Source organism: Echeneis naucrates, chromosome 15 (assembly GCF_900963305.1).
Source record: "Echeneis naucrates chromosome 15, fEcheNa1.1, whole genome shotgun sequence".
NCBI lineage: Eukaryota > Metazoa > Chordata > Actinopteri > Carangiformes > Echeneidae > Echeneis > Echeneis naucrates.
The window spans coordinates 1229338-1248639 of record NC_042525.1 but is presented as its reverse complement, the minus strand read 5'-3'; the positions used below and the strand labels follow the sequence as shown (position 1 = coordinate 1248639).

General features: G+C 44.4%; 2 protein-coding genes and 1 long non-coding RNA gene across 4 annotated transcripts; 1 reads left to right on the top strand and 2 right to left on the bottom strand.

Moving 5' to 3' along the window:
- Window positions 1-64: 64 nt before the first annotated feature.
- inpp5f (inositol polyphosphate-5-phosphatase F) lies at window positions 65-13105 on the bottom strand. 2 transcript variants are annotated; one of them, XM_029520773.1, is made up of 20 exons: window positions 12674-13105; window positions 11098-11178; window positions 10204-10340; window positions 9389-9517; window positions 9039-9224; window positions 8649-8705; window positions 8106-8304; window positions 7829-8008; window positions 7242-7309; window positions 6502-6626; window positions 6325-6402; window positions 6128-6248; window positions 5395-5523; window positions 5040-5157; window positions 4759-4957; window positions 4210-4281; window positions 4050-4123; window positions 3749-3877; window positions 3454-3541; window positions 65-3385 (listed from the first exon to the last, which is right to left on the bottom strand). In XM_029520773.1, exons 1-20 carry the CDS (start codon window positions 12768-12770, stop codon window positions 2248-2250), a joined length of 3405 nt encoding a protein of 1134 aa, XP_029376633.1. In that variant the 5' UTR covers window positions 12771-13105; the 3' UTR covers window positions 65-2247. The 2 variants fall into 2 exon arrangements, with proteins under 2 accessions (XP_029376633.1, XP_029376634.1); XM_029520774.1 differs by having other exon boundaries at window positions 9039-9206.
- Window positions 12414-17246, top strand: LOC115055202 (uncharacterized). The gene is made up of 3 exons (XR_003841669.1): window positions 12414-13138; window positions 15123-15583; window positions 16499-17246. It is a non-coding gene; the product is annotated as an uncharacterized LOC115055202 (long non-coding RNA).
- bag3 (BCL2 associated athanogene 3) lies at window positions 13879-18897 on the bottom strand. Its single transcript, XM_029520776.1, has 4 exons — window positions 18670-18897; window positions 16479-16814; window positions 16027-16374; window positions 13879-15923 (listed from the first exon to the last, which is right to left on the bottom strand). The coding sequence occupies exons 1-4, from the start codon at window positions 18871-18873 to the stop codon at window positions 15135-15137; spliced, it is 1677 nt and encodes a 558-aa protein (XP_029376636.1). The 5' UTR covers window positions 18874-18897; the 3' UTR covers window positions 13879-15134.
- Window positions 18898-19302: the final 405 nt, after the last annotated feature.

Below are 19302 nucleotides of genomic sequence, written 5' to 3'. Positions count from 1 at the left end.
CGATAAAATTTCCTGGTAACTGATCTGACAATAAACGGCACACTCGTTCACTCATGTATTTTTTATTTCTAAGGGAATATTGTCCTAAACAAAGTGTACAGCGCACATTGTTATCAAGTAATACACCCCCAAAAAGGATAAGAATAAATAGGATACTTTAATATACAATACAATCTCAGTACACTGTGGAAAACAATGACAATATTCAGTTGGTAAAGGAGAACGACATGATGTCCACAGACATTCAAATGAAACGGTGCTAATGCTAGAAAATGTGCTTCAACAGTGCAAATCAAATGCTTTTAGACTCCTGGTCACACGACGGTCCTGTCATGGTCCTCGGTCCTCCGGGAGGGGGGGGGGGGTTGCAAAAGCACTTGGTGTAAAAACAAGCAGGATCTATGGATCTAACCGAACTTCTGCATATCAAAACCAGACAGAAACGCTCGAGTGTCGTGGTCTAATCGGGAATGTTGAGTTTTTCTGCTCCAGTGTTTGCAATCCTGAAGGGAATTAAAAAAACAAAAACGCCTTTTACCTTCTGCATTAAAACCTTTCATTACAGCTGTTTCCTCCCAGCTTTGGCAGCACCAACACACACTATCAGCAGGTCCAACAAATTATCCAGCAAGCAGTCTCACACAATTATAGTCACCATAAAACATAACAAGGGTCCCACATCTTATCTGCTGGTGAGTGAGCTGAACGCAGAAAACAATAAAAGTAACACAAAATATGAAAGATGACAGTTTATCCTGGGATATTTCAGCTGGAAGCAAAACAGATGACTATAAAAATAATAATTCTTGATAAGAAAATGACACTGATGTATAAAACAGTGGGATGAGGTGGCCTTGGTTGTGGAGGACAATAATATGGAGATTTCTTACAGTGAGGCTGAATGGGTAAAATCTCACTTATTGAGGTCAATGAAAAAAGAAAAAAGAAACACCATATAATGATGTTTACAGCTTCTGAGCATGTAGATATAACCAGAGCTGAGGTGAGTTCATCAAAATGCCAGCAGCAGTCAAACTCACAACTCACGCACACTGTACAGAACATATACACACAACCAGCGTCTGTTTGCGTCTCTTAAACCTGGAGTGTTAAGAGCCATCGGCTGAAATATCCCAGGATGAAGCCTGATGACACAGAGTAACCCTGAACACGATCTTTTATACAGTACACCAAATGTAACATGTAAGAGTGGACTTAAAAAGGTAGATTTTGCCATAAATACCTGATATACATAATCCCACTTCAGTTCCCCATTAAGGCAAAATGCTTTCAGTTTGGAGGAGTGCATAAAGCGTCAGTGTTCCGAATAATTGGGTGCGTTGCGATTGCATATATCTACTATATGCTGCTCTCCGGACAGAAACCCTCCTGACTGTCTATCAACCAGCTTCCTGGTTCCTTTCAAAATAAGCTGCCACCCTACCGTCCATACAAAAAGCCGAAGGGAACAGTTAAACATACGACACTCACTGTACATTTCAACCACCAGGATAATCTGAATCTTACTACGGCCGCGTGGTCGTTATTTCTTTAACGGTGAATCTTCTAAGTTACACTTGACAACATTGATATTACATAGATAACTACATACAATTTGTCGTCTATACAAAAGGGTCAAAGTTCACACGGAGCCGTCCTTTGGTCGGGTTCTACAGCCTCTGTCATGGGGTCAAAGGTCATTGGGGGGCGTGTAACGTTCTTGTTCCAGTCCACTGCTCTTTTTAAACATGCAGCTAAGTTCCACTGTCAGCTGTTACCATTCACCTCACATGCAGGCATTGTGGGTAGTTAAATACCTTCTCAGACCAAAGACAGTGACGCGTTAACAAGCAAAAAACACTCCAGAAGATCGAAACGTCTTAAAAATCTAAAGCTCTTCCTGTCTTAGCTGTTAATTATCTGAATGTATTGTCATATAAATAAAGATTATTACCTCTTAATGAATTTAGCAGTTAGTTCAGTTATAACAGTTTAAACATTTATAGATGCTGTGGACTGAATATATTGATGACAACTGATTACTGATCCATAAAAGAAGGACTCCGCTCTAATTCTGCCGTGTAAACATGGTCACTGTCAGCTTAAGTTCTGTACAACAGTCATCTTTAACGGGGGCAAGTTGAACTAAAGGGGGAATTTAAGAGCGCGTTTCTTGGCCGAGTGCTGACGCTAAGTGCAAGCTGTTGCTACTGCTACCATACAGGAAGTACTGCTACAGGGAAAGCACTAGATCTGGATGATCCTGGTCTGGCACTGTGTAAACATTGCCTTCAGCTCGTTCTCTTGGGTCTCGTTGACGGCATCCGGCTCGGGGCTCTTCTGTACCTTCGCCACGGCAAAGTTGATGCCCTGGGTGAGTCCCGCCTGGGTGATGCTGGCCACCTGGACCATGGAGCTCTTGATCTTGGCGAAGGGAGAAACCACTCGGCTGCCGTTGCTGTCAGCCGGTGAAGGGCCGAGGCTGCCTTCCAACTGTGAGCCCAGACTCCTCTGAGAGCCTCCTGAGACTGCGGAGCTGGGCTTCTGGACGGCGAGGAGGTTGGAACCGGAGGTAGTGGACTGGACGTCGAGCTGGGACGGCCTCGGGAGCTGGGGCTCTTCAGGCTGACGCTGCTGTTCGGAGCTTGGCCGCCTGTCTGAGTCTGCCCAGGTTTTATTCTGCACAGGCACCTCGGGGTGGAGCGGAGGCTCTCCAAACACCTCCACAGGTTTGGTCTGTGCATCCTGGACGAACTGGTGGCAGTAGGCATCGATGGGAGTGCCAAAGTCAATCAAAATGGCTTCTTCAGCCACTGAGGCGGCGCCTGGAGACTTGTCATCGCTGATTTGAGAGCTTTCCTGCACGCCATCGGAGCCAGTCACCCGGATGACGGAGGGGATGTTTAGCTCCACGCTACCGATGGACTGAGAGCGGCTGCCCAGTCGTGGGTTGGACGCCACGATACCGCAGCTGGGCAGCACATAGTCCACGTTTTCCAGAGAGCCAGAGCACGGGTGTTCCGGGTCGGAATTATAGGAGTCCGAGTCGTCGGACATCTCAGAGTGCTCGTTGCCCGAGTCCTTCGTTCCACCGGGGTTACTGTCTGTCGTCTCCAAGCTGCTGTCTGACTTCCACAGGTTGACGTGCATAGTTGGTTTTAGGAAATTTACTTTTACGTCAGGCTTAGAGAAATTTCCCAGCTTCCCGAGGGGCTTGAAGGGGCCAATGTTAACATTTGTCTTGGTCTGTTTCACTTTCTGATTGAGGGAGGAGAATTTGTTGAGCAGGAAACTTTTGCCTTGTGCCAAACCGGAGCTGCCCTGGATCTGATCGGCAGGTTTGTTCTGGATCCCCATGATGTCCTCGTGAGGCCGACTCTGTCTCCTGGAACAGACGCAGACTCTGTCAGCTCCTGCAGTCAAAACTCTGATATTATGAAAAAAAATTCTCACCTCTCCAGCTTCTTTTCAACCACGAGCAGGTCCAGACCGGTGGCTTGTTTTGTTATACGAAGCATCTCAGCAATGCACTGCAGCGTATCTGAAATATGTCACAATCTGAGTCTGAAAAATGTTTTCCAGCTTTTTAAGACTTTCAAAGAGAAAGCACATAAAAGCTGGAACCATGTTGGTTTGACAAAGAGCCCATGAAATAAGACATATAAATGACAAACTGTGGGCTTTAAAAACCTGGCGGGTGACGACAAGCCCGGTTGACACATGATTTGGGAAGAAGCTTGACTCCCACCTTTTCCGTCATCGTCAGGATTTCGTGTTGCGGCTCTGAGAGTGTGAAAGTATCCGCTCGTCTCTTCGCTCCTGTAGTGCAAACGCATGCAGCAGAACTTTGGCTTCCCAAACAGAGTCGGCTCTGGACCTGTGGAAGGGAAGGGAGAAAAAAGCCAAAACCTCAAACATCCTTTTTTTTTTTAAGTACTGACTTTCTTTTCATGAATCATAATCTACATTAAGTCGAATTTTGGGAAGTGCTGGGTGACTCAGTGCGTTAGCAGGAACCTTCAGTTCTCCTGCGAGTTTTAACTTCTCACCAATTTCGATCTTTTCCAAACCCTCTAAATTCAGGCGCTGGTATTGGTTGACCTTGTCCGCTTCTTCATCATAGCTGCAGGGAAATAAATGAGAATGAAGGTGAATCCGTCAGAAGTACATTTAAAGACACATTTAGGCCAATTGCAGTGTCAGACTCACTAAGCGATGTAGTAGGCTTTGTCCGACAGCAGCAGCAGCACGTCCACATCCTTGTTGGTTGCATCTATGAGGCTGGCGGGAAATTAAGAGGTCATTAAAGTGGAGTCTTATCGGAATCGCACCAGAGTGGCTCATCATCTGCAGTGAAGATGGTAAGTGGGCGCTTTAACTCAGAAATTATGTAGAAACCAATGACTGCCTGTAAACCCGACCGGGACTCTGAGTCTGTTAGAGAACCGAAGCTGTAAAGGGGCGACTCCACTGGTTGGAAAAGAGGTCAGACTGTATTGAAGTCTATGGGAAGCAGAGGACGGATTATGGGGCGGGGCAGCTCCACCTTCTCCTCCAAAACCTCTGGTCTCCAAAAACAAGATGACCGACAGACAAATTGCAAACGTGACGCTTCAGAACGGCAGCTCATTTACGACTTTGTTGAGTAATTATAACATTCATGAAGACCCGACAGATTTGTACAATCGAATTTAACTACCCAGACACCTCAGCTGAAGGCCACCACACGCTGCCTGGAGTCAGGAGCTGCTCACTAACCTCAGGTCACAGTTGATGAGGGCCCAACCTCCGTGAAACTTCTCATCATCCGGCAGGAGAAGCTGCATGTAGGTCTGCAGCAGGAGGCTGACCTGCTCCTGGGCTCCTCGCTGGTTCTCCTTCTCCTTCTCCTCATGCTCCTTCTCTTTGCTGAAGATGGAGTAGAGGTCCTCTGTCACTGGCAGGCCCATCATTAAGTCTGCGGGGAGGGGGAGACAGGAGCCAATCAGGGGCTGACCTCAGGACATGCAGAGCTGTAATATCTGAAGGTTTCTCCGTACCGATCACTGCTTGTCTGTAAGCGTCCCTAAAACGGTTCAGATAGTAGCGGTTGGCCGAGTTCACGCCGTCCTTCATCACACCAGCCAGTTTCCTCTCCCCTGTCCTGGTGAAATCTCCCTACAACAGATCAGTAAGTGTTAAATACGGACAGTTTTTAAAAGTGCATACAGACGCTGCAGAGCCTTAAACTCTGTCTAATGACCAGAAACCTAAACTTTATTATCTTCTCTGAAAATTTCCTGGTTTTAATGTTGAATTGCATAAATTTATTGTTGTTCATTCCACATTTTCTATCTTTTCTCTGTAATTCAAATCTGTATCTTTTGTTTCGGATTTTATTGCTCCGGTTGTTACCTTGAGTGCTGCCGTCCCTGCGTACTGTCTGCTGATGGTGTCTCCATTGTTGGCCCACATGATCTGATAAATCCTGTAGCACTTGAGAGGCAGCGGCTGCTCTGGTGGCATCACGCCCAGTTTCTTCAGCTGCAGGAAGACAAGCAAGAAACAGTTCTGTCCCGGTCATTTGCTCCAAGACCGTCTGTCTTTTGGAGGGAAAGGTCAATCTGTGCCCATTTTTAAAGGAACTGTTCAATTTCATGATCAGCTGTTTCTTTTTTTTTCCATCTTGGAGTAAACAGTTTGTCTTCTGTGTGTTAGTCAAGAATTCATGTCTTCACCTGAATCTAAGATAAAATGACACTTAAAAGGCTTTTGTAGAGCAGTTTGAATTCCAACCTTCAGCCAGATAGAATAAATAAAAGACACACAGTAATTCACTGCTGTTTCTTACTTGATATTTTGGCATTTGTCCAGATAACTTCAGTTTAATTTCAGATTTTATCAGGACTCAGTTTGAACCAACAGGAAGAACAGTCCAGACTACAGACAGACTTTATTTTGGTGTCTGACTCTACTGTACTCTCATCTCGGGATATTTTTTTTTTTTATGGAAAAAATAAAATGGTTTATTTGCATAAACTCAACTCAACTGGCAGTGGAAGAAGGTTAAATCTGCTTTTATATTAGCAGGTTGATCACACACAGAAAAATAAAGCAGCAGAGAAACTGATGTTCATCTTCGTCTCACCTGCTGTTCCATCACCACTCGGGCGATTGCAGCCTGAACCACGTTGGTCCGGTCCAGACAGTCCATGCAGTTGACTCTGAAGATCCCTTCCTGTTTGCAGATGACTCCGGCTTGATCCACCCTGACACAGGAAGAGAGAGAGTTTCAGGAATGTGAACTGGACTTCAGTTTTCTGGAGTTGATGGAATGTCACTCACCAAGCCCATTTCATGTCAGTGATGATGTCAGAAATAGCATCTGTCAGTATTTGCACGTTCTCAAACTTCATGCCTCGGCTGAGAAGTAGAACATAAGGAACAGAAAACAGGAAGTCAAGGAATCGTGGTTAAAAATGTATTTTTATATGTGTGGCCTCGAACCGGGGTTCCTCTTACCAGTGCTCGTGGAAGTCGAACGAAACGTATGTGAGGTTTGAGTTGTTGTACAGGAGTACTTGCTTCAGGTAAGCATCGCCGATGATCTTCTCCCGTCCACCTTGATCCACCAAGTTAATGATGACCTGCAGAAGACAATGAAGAGCTGTGAGCCAGAGCTGGGGATCCACTGTGAGCCGCTCAGAGCCGATTCTGCGGAAACTCCAAAAATAACAATGTCAAAATCAAACTGAGATTTCAGTAAAAAATTATCATTCTTACATTTTTAATATTTCTTTTTAAATGTCTGAGTTTTTGTTGGGTCTTGGACCAAACAAACATGTTTAAATCTGTAGGCCGGGACATCTTTGTAACAACACATACACATTATACCTTTACCAACAAACTCTATTATATGTTGTGCAGCTGTAGGAAACACAAACATGAAGTTAAAATCTTATTTCAGAAAAGTCTCACCAAAGCTGCATGATATCCTAAATGAATACATCAGGATTATTTTGGCAAATGTTCTAATATGATCAATTAAAATCTTTAAAAAGCTCAAGTTTAAATAACATGGCAGCACCACTAAAGTTAACACAAAACTAATATTCTGTATATTCACAGACAGTAACAGCTGAAGTGGCTTCAGTTATCACGAGTAACATCACCAGCAGCCAAAGGCAGAAAACCACAACGGCTCTGAAATAACAAGTCAGTAAACATACTGAGCACATTCTCGTGGGAACAGACGGACTCACCTGCTTCTTGTAGAGATTCAGCTGCTGTTCAAAGTGAGCGGCAAAATAAGACATCGTCTCCTTCTCTCCTGAAACATGAGAAAAGTATTCCAGTGAGTTATATGGAACTGAGTAGTTTGCAGGAGGAAGAAAGTGAAAGCCAATGAAATCGAAGCTGTTAATGCTTTTAGAGCCACATTAAGGTTTTTCTGTAGAGACATGACTGTAGACGTCACTATCAAAGATGGAGAGTCAGACTGACCCAGAGCTGAACTAACTTGGTTCATCAGTTTCACAGTGGACAGATCAGCTGATTCTGTTTAAGGAGGAAACAGGAGGAATAACAGCTCAAAGAGCAGCTGATGTTTGTAAGCTGAGACACTTCACTGTTCCTGAGAGGACCAATTCACATGAAAACAAAGGAAATTATTTCCCATATCTCTTCCATTATCTTGAAGACTCGGGCTAAAAGAGTTAGAGCAAAGGCCAATGTCAAGATAATTATATTTTGACTGATGAGAAAAACACTTTCTGGACAAACCCATAATACTCAAGCCTCCACCAGGCCCCGTCTCCAGGGGACAGTGAGATGACGTGGCTGTACTGACCTTTCTCTAAGCGTGGACGGGGGTTGTAGCGGTAACCAGCCTGGCTCCAGAACACAGGCACAGAGCCACGGGTTTGCACAAAGGACAGAGTGTGACTGTGCACGTGGATCAGCTGCTCCGTCTCCACGTAGTTCGCGACATGTCCGTCCGTGTCCACGCCTCTGCGTTTGTACCGCATGCCTTCGGGCAAAGACACGACATCAGCAGCAGTCAGAAATGCTGTTTTAATTACACACCAAATATTTGAGTCCAACCTGACAGTAACTGGCCGCTTTACCTGCACGGTGGCGACTACGCCTTGAGATCAAAGCCACAGTGAAGCGAGGGTGGATGTCATCAACACAGGTGATTTCCTGCGGCGGCGTCTCGGGGCTGCTCCTCTCCTCGTCAGACGTCTCGTTGTAGTTCACCACCAGCTCCTCCACTTGTACAAAACCCTGAATGATTGGAATCACCCAGAAGTCGGCCTCCGGGACCTGAAGCCATCAAGGAGTAAATAAAAACAGCAGGACGGAGGATTAAAATGCTGCCTGCCTGACAGGCTGATAGAGTCCAAAGTGGATAATCCTCCATAACTCAGAGCCATTATCACTCCTCCGGACAGAGTATGTTCATACTCTTCTGATAAAGCTCTGGTAATTATCAGCACATACAACAGCGGCACACCCAGCAGAGCCGACTGCACAGCTCACGATTGTCAAGAAAAATACTGAGCCAGCAAGTGTCAAGGAATTAAATCTGAGCATTTATTTAAGTCTAAAAATAGAAACACAGCCATGATGAACACTCGACTGAATTTCTATGTGGAAAATCAAGTTACCTGAAGATTAATGAGGTCTTGGATCATGTGTTTGTTCCAGAAGAAGCGGTCATCCACCTTTAACAGATTCAAAACAACAACCAGTCAGATGTCAAGTTTTCTTTTGAAATCCAAACATGTGGAAGGAAGTCTAACATTTCAATTTCTATGTTACTGCATCTATTCCTTATTTAGGTCATTTAAATCTCAATGCAGCAAATCAAGATTCATAAAAGCTGTAAAGACCAGCTGATGTTTGGAATCAGACAGATTCAGAGTTAAAACTTCATCTATCTCTATAAATCATCTCATCCACTTCTGTTTGTTTACACTGATAATAACCTAGAGCTGAGAAATGTTTGTTTCACATTAAACAAGAGGAAGAAAGAGAATCTTTATCTCTCTCCAGACCTGTTTCCAAAGGGGTAAGCCAGTCTTCTCTGAGTCTCCTTGGCGCTGCACGCTGTTCGTCAGGTCGTACGTCATGCTGTAGTAGAAGGAGTCAGAGTCCATGAATATCTTGTACAGCTCATCCAGCAGCCTCCTCTCCAGCCGCTCCTTCTCTTTGTTTTCTTTGACCTGGAAGGCAGGGGAATACTGGATTGGGTGGGTGGATAAGCAAGAGCGTCAAAAGATGACAAAGCAAAGACAGAAAATCCTGCTCAAATCCTCAAAATTTTAAAATGTGGAAAATAACAGAAAGAGTGTGTGGTTGTTGCTTTTTTTTTTTTTTTAAAGAGGACGGAATAACACAAACATACCTTTTTCTTGATGGGCACGGCGACATTAGATTTGATCTGACTGAAAGTTTTCATCAAAAACTTGGACTCATCAGGAGACTGGGCCAGTTTGTCCGGTTTGTCGATTCCAAAGTGATGCTTCTTGCAAAGCTGGAAATCAGAATCTTCTGTCAGATTTATGCAACTACACAGATTTGATCAACATGGTGATATTTAGGAAAGGAAGTTAAGGTCAATTTGATGACGATGTTATAACTGAGGGCGGCACCACAGTGAAGCTCTAAAGACTGAACTGTGAGCATCAAACTGGGACAGAAAGGAAAATATAAAGTTTGGTTCTACCCAATAAAATGCAATAAAACACTACAGGAAACAGTCTCACAGCTACACTGATGTAAAAGGTGTCAAACCATCTGATCAGTATGCAGGACCAGGACAACGTCTAACGGGTTGGGGTCTAAAGGCCTTTCAGGAATCTTTACTCACTTGGAAATATCCTGGCTCAATGTCCACCAAGCAGCCCTGAAAGACTGAAATCTTAGCCTCAAGAAACTTCCTTTCACATCCATCACAACAACAACTGCAAACCTGCATTTAATTTTCACTCTAAAAGCGTGGGTGAAATTAAAACAAGTACATCTCATTTTGCACCACTTCATCTCCAGGATGAATCACATGCTGACGCCAACACATGGGGTATTCTTGGGTATCGCACAGAAAATAATCTGCACAAGCAGTGGAATGATTATTGTCAAGAGGGCAAATACAGTAATAAAAAAAAAAAAAAACACAAGTACATGAGCGCAGCCTCTAATTTACAGCTTTAGTGTTCACACCTCCAGCTCCAGCTCCTGGGGCTCTTCATCAGACAGAGGAATGACAGCTATCTTGGTGATCTTGTAGACTTTGTGGTTGCCTGGTAATTGGCCGACCAAAGCTTTCTGACGGATTAAAACCAGGCCAAGAGGAAGATCTGCCAAGAGAGGAGAGGAGAAGAAGGGGGAGTTGCATCACGGGTGCAGCATTCCTCACATTCTGAAAGGTGTGAAGAAGCAGATGCACAACAGCCACTGACCACAGATTTTTTTTTTAATAAGGCAACACAAAAAAAAAGAAAGAAAAAAAATCTGGGAAATAAATATTTAAATCACATTAATATGTTTAAGTAACCAGACTGATTCCCCTGTGAAGGATATAATATGAGCCTATGCATACCTGCTACAATAAAAATTCATCAGCTCATAACTGTAAACATTTTAAAGCACTGCAGATTTCTATCACACCAGTCAGTACTGTGATGGATCGATGTGAAAATATCCAAATATTTTTATTTCATCACAGAGAAAACTCTTTGTGATAACAATCACGCTAAGCTAAATTAGGTCATTAGAAATAATAAGACACTGGGTCAGTAATAATCTTCACTTACAGGACCTGATGTGTGGTACAGCCTGTCAATCAAACAGTAGCCCCGCCCCCCTAACCCCTCCCCTCCCTCTGAATGGAGCGTCATTTAAAAAGTGAACATCATGTTGTATTTCAGACTGAGACCATAAACTGATCAGGAAAACGTTTACTGAGGAGGAGGGACATTTTCCCACAGACTTCAATACAACCAATACAACCAGTCTCTCCCTGATGGTCATCAGACAGGATGACGGTTTAAAGCTCTTCAGCTCTGGTTTCACTTTTCAGACTCAGAGGCCAAATGTTTGTCATTGTCCACATACCTGTGTGAAGTTGTATCTTCCCGATTACGCCTTCCACCAAACCCAGACACACCGGATTCCAGGCCAACAGCAGGTCTGTCGCTGAGATTAAAACGATGGAGATGAAACAAATGAATAGACGGCGCAGATGTGATGTGGACAAATACTAAAAATACTGCACGTTTGTGTGTCTGCTTCTAAACGAGGCGCTGAAGATGGAGAATGTGTATATCTTCCTGTGAGAAACAGCTCAGTTGTAACCGACAGATCAACCAAACAGAGAGCGAACTGATGGTTTGATGATTTCCTGTTGTCAGGCTCCAACTTGCTTTTAATACAAAGTGAAACAAGACTCGCTGCAGTAAAAACCCACGGACAGAAGGACCTGACTGCAAGTCATTGTGAATGTAAGAAACACAAGTGCATTCTGCAAACAGCAGCAAAAGCACAGCACAAACTCTGTGACTGGAAAGTCAACTAGAACACTTCACTTTGGTGCCGACTCAAAGTTCATGGTGGAGAAAATCGGTGTGGCTAAAGGGTGGAGAACACCAACTGTCTGCAGCTCCAGACAATGATCCTTCCTGTTCCACCAGAGGAACTGACCAGAAGGCCCACGCCAGGAAGAGCTCACAGAACAAAACAACAGTTCCAACGTTAACGTGTGCCGAAGAGAAGAGTAGAAACCCAGCCAGCAGTGGAAACCCTTTTTCCAATTAAATAATGAAAGAGCGGTGCAACTAAAAACCTGTTGAGGCTGGCTGCACAGCCGACACAGACGACAACACGCACACCTTTTGGTGTGACGAATGAAACTTTTCCTTTACTACCGCCGTCTCTTCACTGCAGCTGTTTCCCCAAAGAGCCAACAATAATTCATTTACCAGAGCAAAACACCTGGTGGAGTCTGACCTTTGACCTCAGGTGCAATGACAGGAGCTGCTCCACCGGCCGCACCATCACAAAGCATCATATTTGTTATGCTTTCATGCTGTTAGTTACGTCATCGTTAAAAAATAAGAAATAGAAATCTATAAGATAAGGATGACGTAAAGATAAAAAAAATAAATAAATAAAGGAAATGTTAACATATGTGTGACTTACGAGAGCAAAGTTACACATATTCACTGTCACACAAATAAATTCTGAACAACAAGATTAGACTTTGGAAATAGCACAAGTTGAGTTTTAATAGTGACAGCTTTCTTCCATGTTTTTAGTCCTGAGCTGTTTGTGAGTGATCCACAGAACTGAAGAGTCACATTTGCCCTCCAGGAGGGAGCCAAGCAGCCAAGCAGGAACTTTGGAGCCTGTTTGGGGTGTTGGCACTCCCGGAATAAAAGCAGGGTCGATGATTTCAACACTTAGGAATGGACCGTTTGTTTTTTTTAACGATCACTTCCAATCCTCCAATTTTTAACGTGCATCATAAATGATAACGGAGCTGTTTATTAAAGATACCGGAGGTGGACAAAGAGGTCATGAATAAAACTAATGAAATCAAAAGGAAAGCATCGCCTGCCGGTGCCCGGAGAGAAGCGGCTCTCATCGGACTCTGAATGTGAGGTGACCGTAAATGGCCGGCGGCCGAACGCACCAGGTCTGACCGTCATGGCTCCGTCCCTTCGGCTGCACCACAGCGCTCGGTCCCCGCTCTGGAGGATGTATTCGTCTTTGGCCTGGAACAGCTCCATTTTGTCCCTTTTTGCTCTCTCAGATAAAACCGAGCAGCTGTCTCGGCGGTGAGCTGCTGCTAGCCGCGGTTAGCTCCTCTGCCACGGGCTGTTAGCTTCGGTAGTTAGCCGCCTAGCAGCGGCGGCGGCGGCGGCTGGAAGCGCGTCCGTTCCGGATCCGTTTATTCCGCATCTACGCATGTTGGTCGATCGGCCCCGCTTCTACCGGAGAGGCTCCCCGGCCCTCCTCCAGGCATACCGGGCACCGTGACGGGCGAACACACGACCACCGGGGGAGAAAGAGCCCCGGCCGCGGCGAAGCTTAACAGACGGTTCCCTGCTCCAAACAAAGACACGTGACCTGACGGCGCGTCATCACCGGTGAGCAGGTGCGACACGTCATCACACGTCACATTAAATAAACAAGGCTCACGTTAGTTTATATGAGAGCAGAAATCACGTGGATTAAAAAAATATCATATCATATCATAATCTAAACCTTTATTTGGAGAAGACGTTTAATTTCCTGTTCGTTTCCAGAGCAGCTACAAAAACCTGTCAGCGGGTTCATATATATAAATATAATATATATAAATACACAAAATGATTGAAATCTGTCTGATTTCACACATTGGACTTATTTGCACACTAAGAAGGGTGAACTGCACTCATGCCCCCACCCAGAAGGGAAAAAGGGCACAAACATGCTGCAGCCACGCTCTGACTCAGTGGGGCCAGCAGGAAGAGGCTGAGAGCAGCTGAAGTGAGTCATGGTCATTAATTTTATCATTAAAAAACACCCAGACTGGATCAGGAAGCACAGTCACTGTCATTACGTGACAATAAATCATGATTTCATACGTGCACTTTCAATCAGATAGATAGATAGATAGGTTTCCATTTGTGCACAGAATTATATTCTTACCATTTCACTAAAAAATTGGAGAACTAGCAGAATCTGTGTGGATTTGTTTGTCAGACCAAACTATACATTTGGCTTTTTTTATTGCAAAAAAAAAAAAGAAAAAAGAAAAAAATCAAACGATTAATAAATCACGAAAATAACAATAAATTGTGGTCCTAAAAATAGGTAAAGAGCCAATAGATTCACTGAATAGAGGGGAAATAAAAACTACCAGGCAGTATTCAGAATTTACCCAAATATTAGGCAAAAATCCTTGTCAAATACATTTTATTTTCAACCATATGAACAAGAATGATTGCTTTCAATACATCAGCCTGCTACTCATAAACTGTGACCAAGACTAAGCCACAATCCATAATCTGTAAAGGTGTGAGGCACTGACCCACTTTACAGATGGCTTGTGATTGTACTACAGTGATAAATTACTATACAAACAGATACATAATTTGTATTAATTGTTTTGGGGAAAAACAAAAATCACAAATTGAGGTTTTCTTCCTTTGTTTAGGAACTGAGCATTTTGTGTTCTTAAGGCTTTCAGGCCGTTTGTGTATTATTGTCATTACAGATTGTGGCTTTGGTAATTATACAAGGACATTCTGGCAATCATAAACCGTTATTCTTAATGAGCACTAAGTGCTGATTGTCTCACATCTCAAGTAAGATACAGGATCTCACCTCGGTTTGTCATTACACATTCATAAATGTACCAAAATACTGCAGAATTATATAAATATTGATATAATTTTTGAAATAACGAGTAAACCAACGCACATACAAACACTCAAGCACATCAATCAAAACCTGTGTAACTGATATATTTCAAATGAAGTGCTTCTGAACTTTCAGCATGGTACATTTCAATGATAGCCAAGTGCAAAGATGGCAAAATGAGTAATGCACCAAAAAGCAGCATCTAATAAAACATATTCACTGTGATCTGTGACAAAGCAGCTCCAACATGGCCATGTGGCCATGAAGGGGATAATGCTTTTCTGTTGACTGAGTTCTGGAGTGAGTTCTGCTTTAGTCCCAATGTTTGCACTCACGTACTAACTGAAGAGCTAACCGGATTAAGAAAAGCTCCATACAATATTTGATCAAGACAAAAGGCAACTACACATAACATTTCTTAAGAAAATACCTCTAGTTTTCTTCCGTTTATTGATAAAGGCCTCTTATTCAAACTTTAATTTGACTATAAATTGTCATCAACAAATTGATCATGACAGCTGTCTTATTACGAAGACATTGGCACAACACAGAAGGCAACAACATTGGCTTGAAAAAACACTTGTACTGAGTTACCAATTATGTGCTGAATGGCGGAAAACACCAACACTGTTAATCAATGCATGCAATTTCCACAAATGCTGTAGACGTATTAAGAGGAGAGTTAGCTGGAGCAGATTTGCAGCAGCGTTATCCTTCTCTCCTCTTGATTACAGGGTGTGCAGTTATTATGATATCTCCTTTGGTGTCTCCACATTCTCCTTGGTGATCATGCTGGGCTCTCCCTTCTGTGTCAAGTTGTCTCCCTCCATCGCGGTGTCAATTGCAGGCTTGGCTGGCTGTTCCTCCAGTTGCTCCAGTTCTTCCAGTATGGTCTGAACACGACGGACTCCATCCCGCCTTGCCTGCCGTACGTCTGCACGACCCTCTGGGTCAACCGAGTCCAGCGCCAAGAGCTCTTTGGTCAGCAGTTCCTCCAGTAACAAATACTTCTTATCATTCTTCTTCCCATCAAAACATTTCACCTCCTGCTCCAGTTTAGAAACCCGGTCATCGATCCGCTGTACCTTAGCCAACCCTGGGTGGATTGGACACTGAGCAGCCTGTTCAGCCTCTACCTTAACAGGAGGGGCCTCTGGGGGAGGAGCGGCCACATCCTGGGCTTCTGGTTTCTGAGGTATTTGAACAGTTATATCTGCTGTATGTTGTTGCGGTTGCTCTGGTTTCTGGGGTGGCTGGAACTGCTGCTGCGTCTGCATTAACTGTTCAGGCTGCTGAGGCTGCGGAGACATCTGAGGTGGTACCTGATGGAAGTGTAGTGGTTGCTTGAAGTGCTGAGGCTGCTGAGGCTGCTGAGGTGGAGGCTGTTGGAAGTGTTGAGGTTGTTGAGGCTTTTGGATTTCAGCTTCAGTGTGCAATGGCTGGGGGAGTTGTGCGTTCTCAGGTTTCTGCTGCGTGCTATGTTGTTCCTGCTCCATCTTCTGGAGTGGCTCTCTTGGTGGAACATGCTGCTGAGCCTTAAGAGTTATAAAAGAAGTAATTAGGAAGTGGCACAATCTACATCAACACACACTGAACATCAAGAAAAATCTGAATGGAAACACATAAAAGTTAAACCACCTGTGGTCTCTCCCCCAGGACCTGCGTCACAATAGGTGATTGGCTTCTAATATGAGGTTGGATGTGAATAGAAGCAGGATCGCGATGCTGGTGAAGCAGAATTGGAGAAGCCCTTTCCCGGGGAGGCTGCATCGCTGCAGGGTAGCCAGGCCATTCTTCTGTCTGAATGCGGTGGAAGGGCTGCTGATGCTCTGGGTAGGGGATGCGCTGAGAATAGACAGAGGGATTTAACTGGGGCTGTGTTTGTGTTTGGCCTCCGCCCTCGTGGATCACAGGGATGGGGATGTATCCTGCTTGGAGACTGGTGCTGCTGGGTCTTTGGGGTTGATGATGGGGAGCAGTATAAACCTTAAAAATAAAAGATCCAATCGAAACTGTTAACATTCAGTATCTTGTTTCCAGTTATTTTCTTTGTTTGTACAGTTCTGCACAAGAAACCAGCCAAGTCCTACCTCTGCTGTTTGTGAAACAGGTGAGCTGACCTTCCCGGGTTCAGCTGAGCAGCTCTCTGAAGGCCCATGTAGAGGCGATCTAGGCCTGCAGTGGAGCCCTGGTGTTGGGGAAGGCGTTCGCCCGTCTGTCCGGATAGTCTGTGCGATGGATGGCTGGATGTAAGAATAACATGGATGCTGTTGCTGCCTCAGCTCTGCGCCTTCATGGAAGACTGGGATGGGAATATAACCTGGGCGAAGAATAGGATGCTTCATCTCCCTCACAAAGGTCTTCTGTGCCTCCTGAGGGCTTGGTTCTGGGGGTATGCTGGGACCATTTGCTGAAACTTCTCTAACCTGAAACACAAGACAGCAGTATATTGATATGAATTTAAATGTCATTTATTTGCGTTATAAGCTCAGACAGAAGAACATCTGAGTAATAAACACTGCGGAACTGTTTGCATTTCATTATAAGTGAAATAGTTTTTCATCCTTCTTGAGTGTAATTTAAAGTAAGCACTACAACAAACAATTAAAAGTTGCAAAAAATACAAAGAAACAAATACTATGACACCTAAATTAAGTCCATCCAAAACTCTGCACAGGCGCACCATAAATTCAGCATGTATCTGAATATGTGAAGTTAAACGCTCATACAATTAATAACATACATATTAATGCATACATCCAAGTAGTTATCATTAGCCTGGTGGTATTTGAAGAGAAAAGTACTCTCTGTCCTGAGATAACTGCAAAGGCTATAGCTTGAAATCTAAAATTGCCACAGAGGGACGCCAAAAGTATCACCTCTTTGAGTATCTGATAAATCAAAATACTTCCAGTCAGGCAACTGCTGCGTTTGATATGTTGCTCTAAATGTAAAGTGACATCAGTCACTGGGCTAAATTTCCTAACATATCCTGCACACAATAGTTTGGCATGCCCTCTAAACTAACATGCTCTTCAGTAAACATCACTGTCATACAAACAGGGAACAGGGAACTATGCTGCTCCACCCTCTGATACATTTCATAAGGAAGGAAGATACTTGAATACTTGAATTGATTTCGCACTGAATGTCAGTCATCTTTGACCACACCTATTCTGGTCTAGTCTTATGTAAAAGAGCACAAATAATCCTTGAATACGTGTGTATACATACTGAGAGTCCGAGCAGAATTTAGCCCCACTGGGACGTGTCTATTTCTGGGAATAAAAATTGCGTAATGTATCAGGAGGTATCAACACATTCCTGGCTGTTAGGAATAATGTAAAAATTTCCATTAGCCGCAGCAGAAGCTTGTTTGTTTTTTGTCTTTTGTTTCGTGGTCATTCTCACAGCGTGTCAAGTGACTGCACACCTGCTGCTGGCAGCTACAAGCAACAGGTCAACTGATAGCCCTGCAGTCTGGAAATGAGATATCAGAAAAGCAGTCAAAGTTTGTTCTGGAACCTTTCAAATAAAAGGCCAGAATAATCATGTGGAGCTTTCCTCCAAAGACTAAAAGTTATGGAGTAGCTGTGAATGACCTTTCGCCCTCTGCCATTTCAGTATGGGACACCTCAGCGCCAGCAGCGCTGCACCAATTTTATCCCCTGACAGCTGTGTCTTTCTAGCAGATTCGTCGGGACCCTAACTTTGGACAACACTGACTGAAGATTAGCAGCTGGCAGCCCGTGAAGCTCCCTTTCAGCCCTGGGGTATTTTATTTCCCCCTCTCTGTCTCTGTCTCTCCCCCGGACCTGCTGTTTCCACGCCGGGCATTACACGCAGTTTGCTCCGCAGGCCGAGGCGGACCGGGGGAGCAGCCTCCGGTCCATGTAAGGGAAAAAGTTTAGCTGGACGTGGCGCTGTGCTGTTTTCTTAGTTATTTTTGTTTTCGTTTGTTGTTTGTTGTTTTACATCCTGCACAGTTGAGTCATGGAGTAATAATAGCATTAGATCATGACACGGGAACATAGCGGGGATGATCACCCGTTATAACGGGCTCATGAGCTGTCTGTGACGGGGAGGTGTCGGTGCCAAGCCGGGCCTACCGTCAACAACATGAACAAACAACAGCACCGGGGCTCATCGGGTCGAGTTTTTAACCGAAAACGGGGCTTTAACGGCCGCTAAAAATGACTTTAACGGCCGTTAGCAGTTACCAACTTTATCCCCCCTCCTCCTCCATTTTTATTCTTATTTTATTTGTTTTTTTTTTTTTACCGTTTTCGTGTCGTGTCTCGGGTCATTCCAGGTCGTCGTACGGTTGTTGTGGTCCACGAAGAAGGGCCATCCCGTCTGGGGGTCGATCTTCACCTCCCAGCCGAGGGGCAGAGGGTCGTTGTCGGCGGTGGCCATCGTCAGCGTCGGGGACAGCTGCGTCTTCATGCCGCTCGTCGCGCTGCGGGCCGTCGGGTACTGAGACATTTTATACGGCCGGTGGACGCTTTAAAGATTCCTCCAGGTGACGTCAGAAAAGTGGGCTGGAAGTTTCTCGAAATAGCCGGTTCATTTCAGAAAGGGGGGGGGGGCCGTGGCACCGTGCCCCCCCCCCCCCCCTTCTACTCAACTCCTTCAAATACAAATAAATAATAAACAAAAATAACACAAACTAAACGTCTGCTTGTTTATTTCTTTTTTATTTATTTATTTAGCTGTGACTTTAGTCCCCCCCCCCCAGTGACCCCTGTGACCTGGTTCACCCCGCCACTTCCAGTCAATTACAGAAGGGAATCCCAAAGTCTTTTCACAATAAGAGATTTCCCAAACAGGTGCCCTGAGGCTCCCCCGTGATGAATCCAGTCCTGGGTGGGCCTCAGTTTGCTGGGTTTGCTTTGGTTTGGTACACAGTTACAT

Bases quoted from the DNA above. Each gene is read 5' to 3' on its own strand.
- inpp5f (XM_029520773.1), bottom strand. From the start codon at position 12,770: ATGGAGCTGTTCCAGGCCAAAGACGAATACATCCTCCAGAGCGGGGAC. The intron at 8,009-8,105 runs GTAAAGCGGCCA...CTTTGCCCGAAG, and splicing joins GCGTAGTCGCCACCGTGCAG to GCATGCGGTACAAACGCAGA. The intron at 4,124-4,209 runs GTGAGTCTGACA...ATTTCCCTGCAG, and splicing joins AAAGCCTACTACATCGCTTA to CTATGATGAAGAAGCGGACA.
- bag3 (XM_029520776.1), bottom strand. From the start codon at position 18,873: ATGTCTCAGTACCCGACGGCCCGCAGCGCGACGAGCGGCATGAAGACG. The intron at 16,375-16,478 runs GTAGGACTTGGC...TTTATTTTTAAG, and splicing joins CTGTTTCACAAACAGCAGAG to GTTTATACTGCTCCCCATCA. The intron at 15,924-16,026 runs GTGGTTTAACTT...ATAACTCTTAAG, and splicing joins TCCTGGGGGAGAGACCACAG to GCTCAGCAGCATGTTCCACC.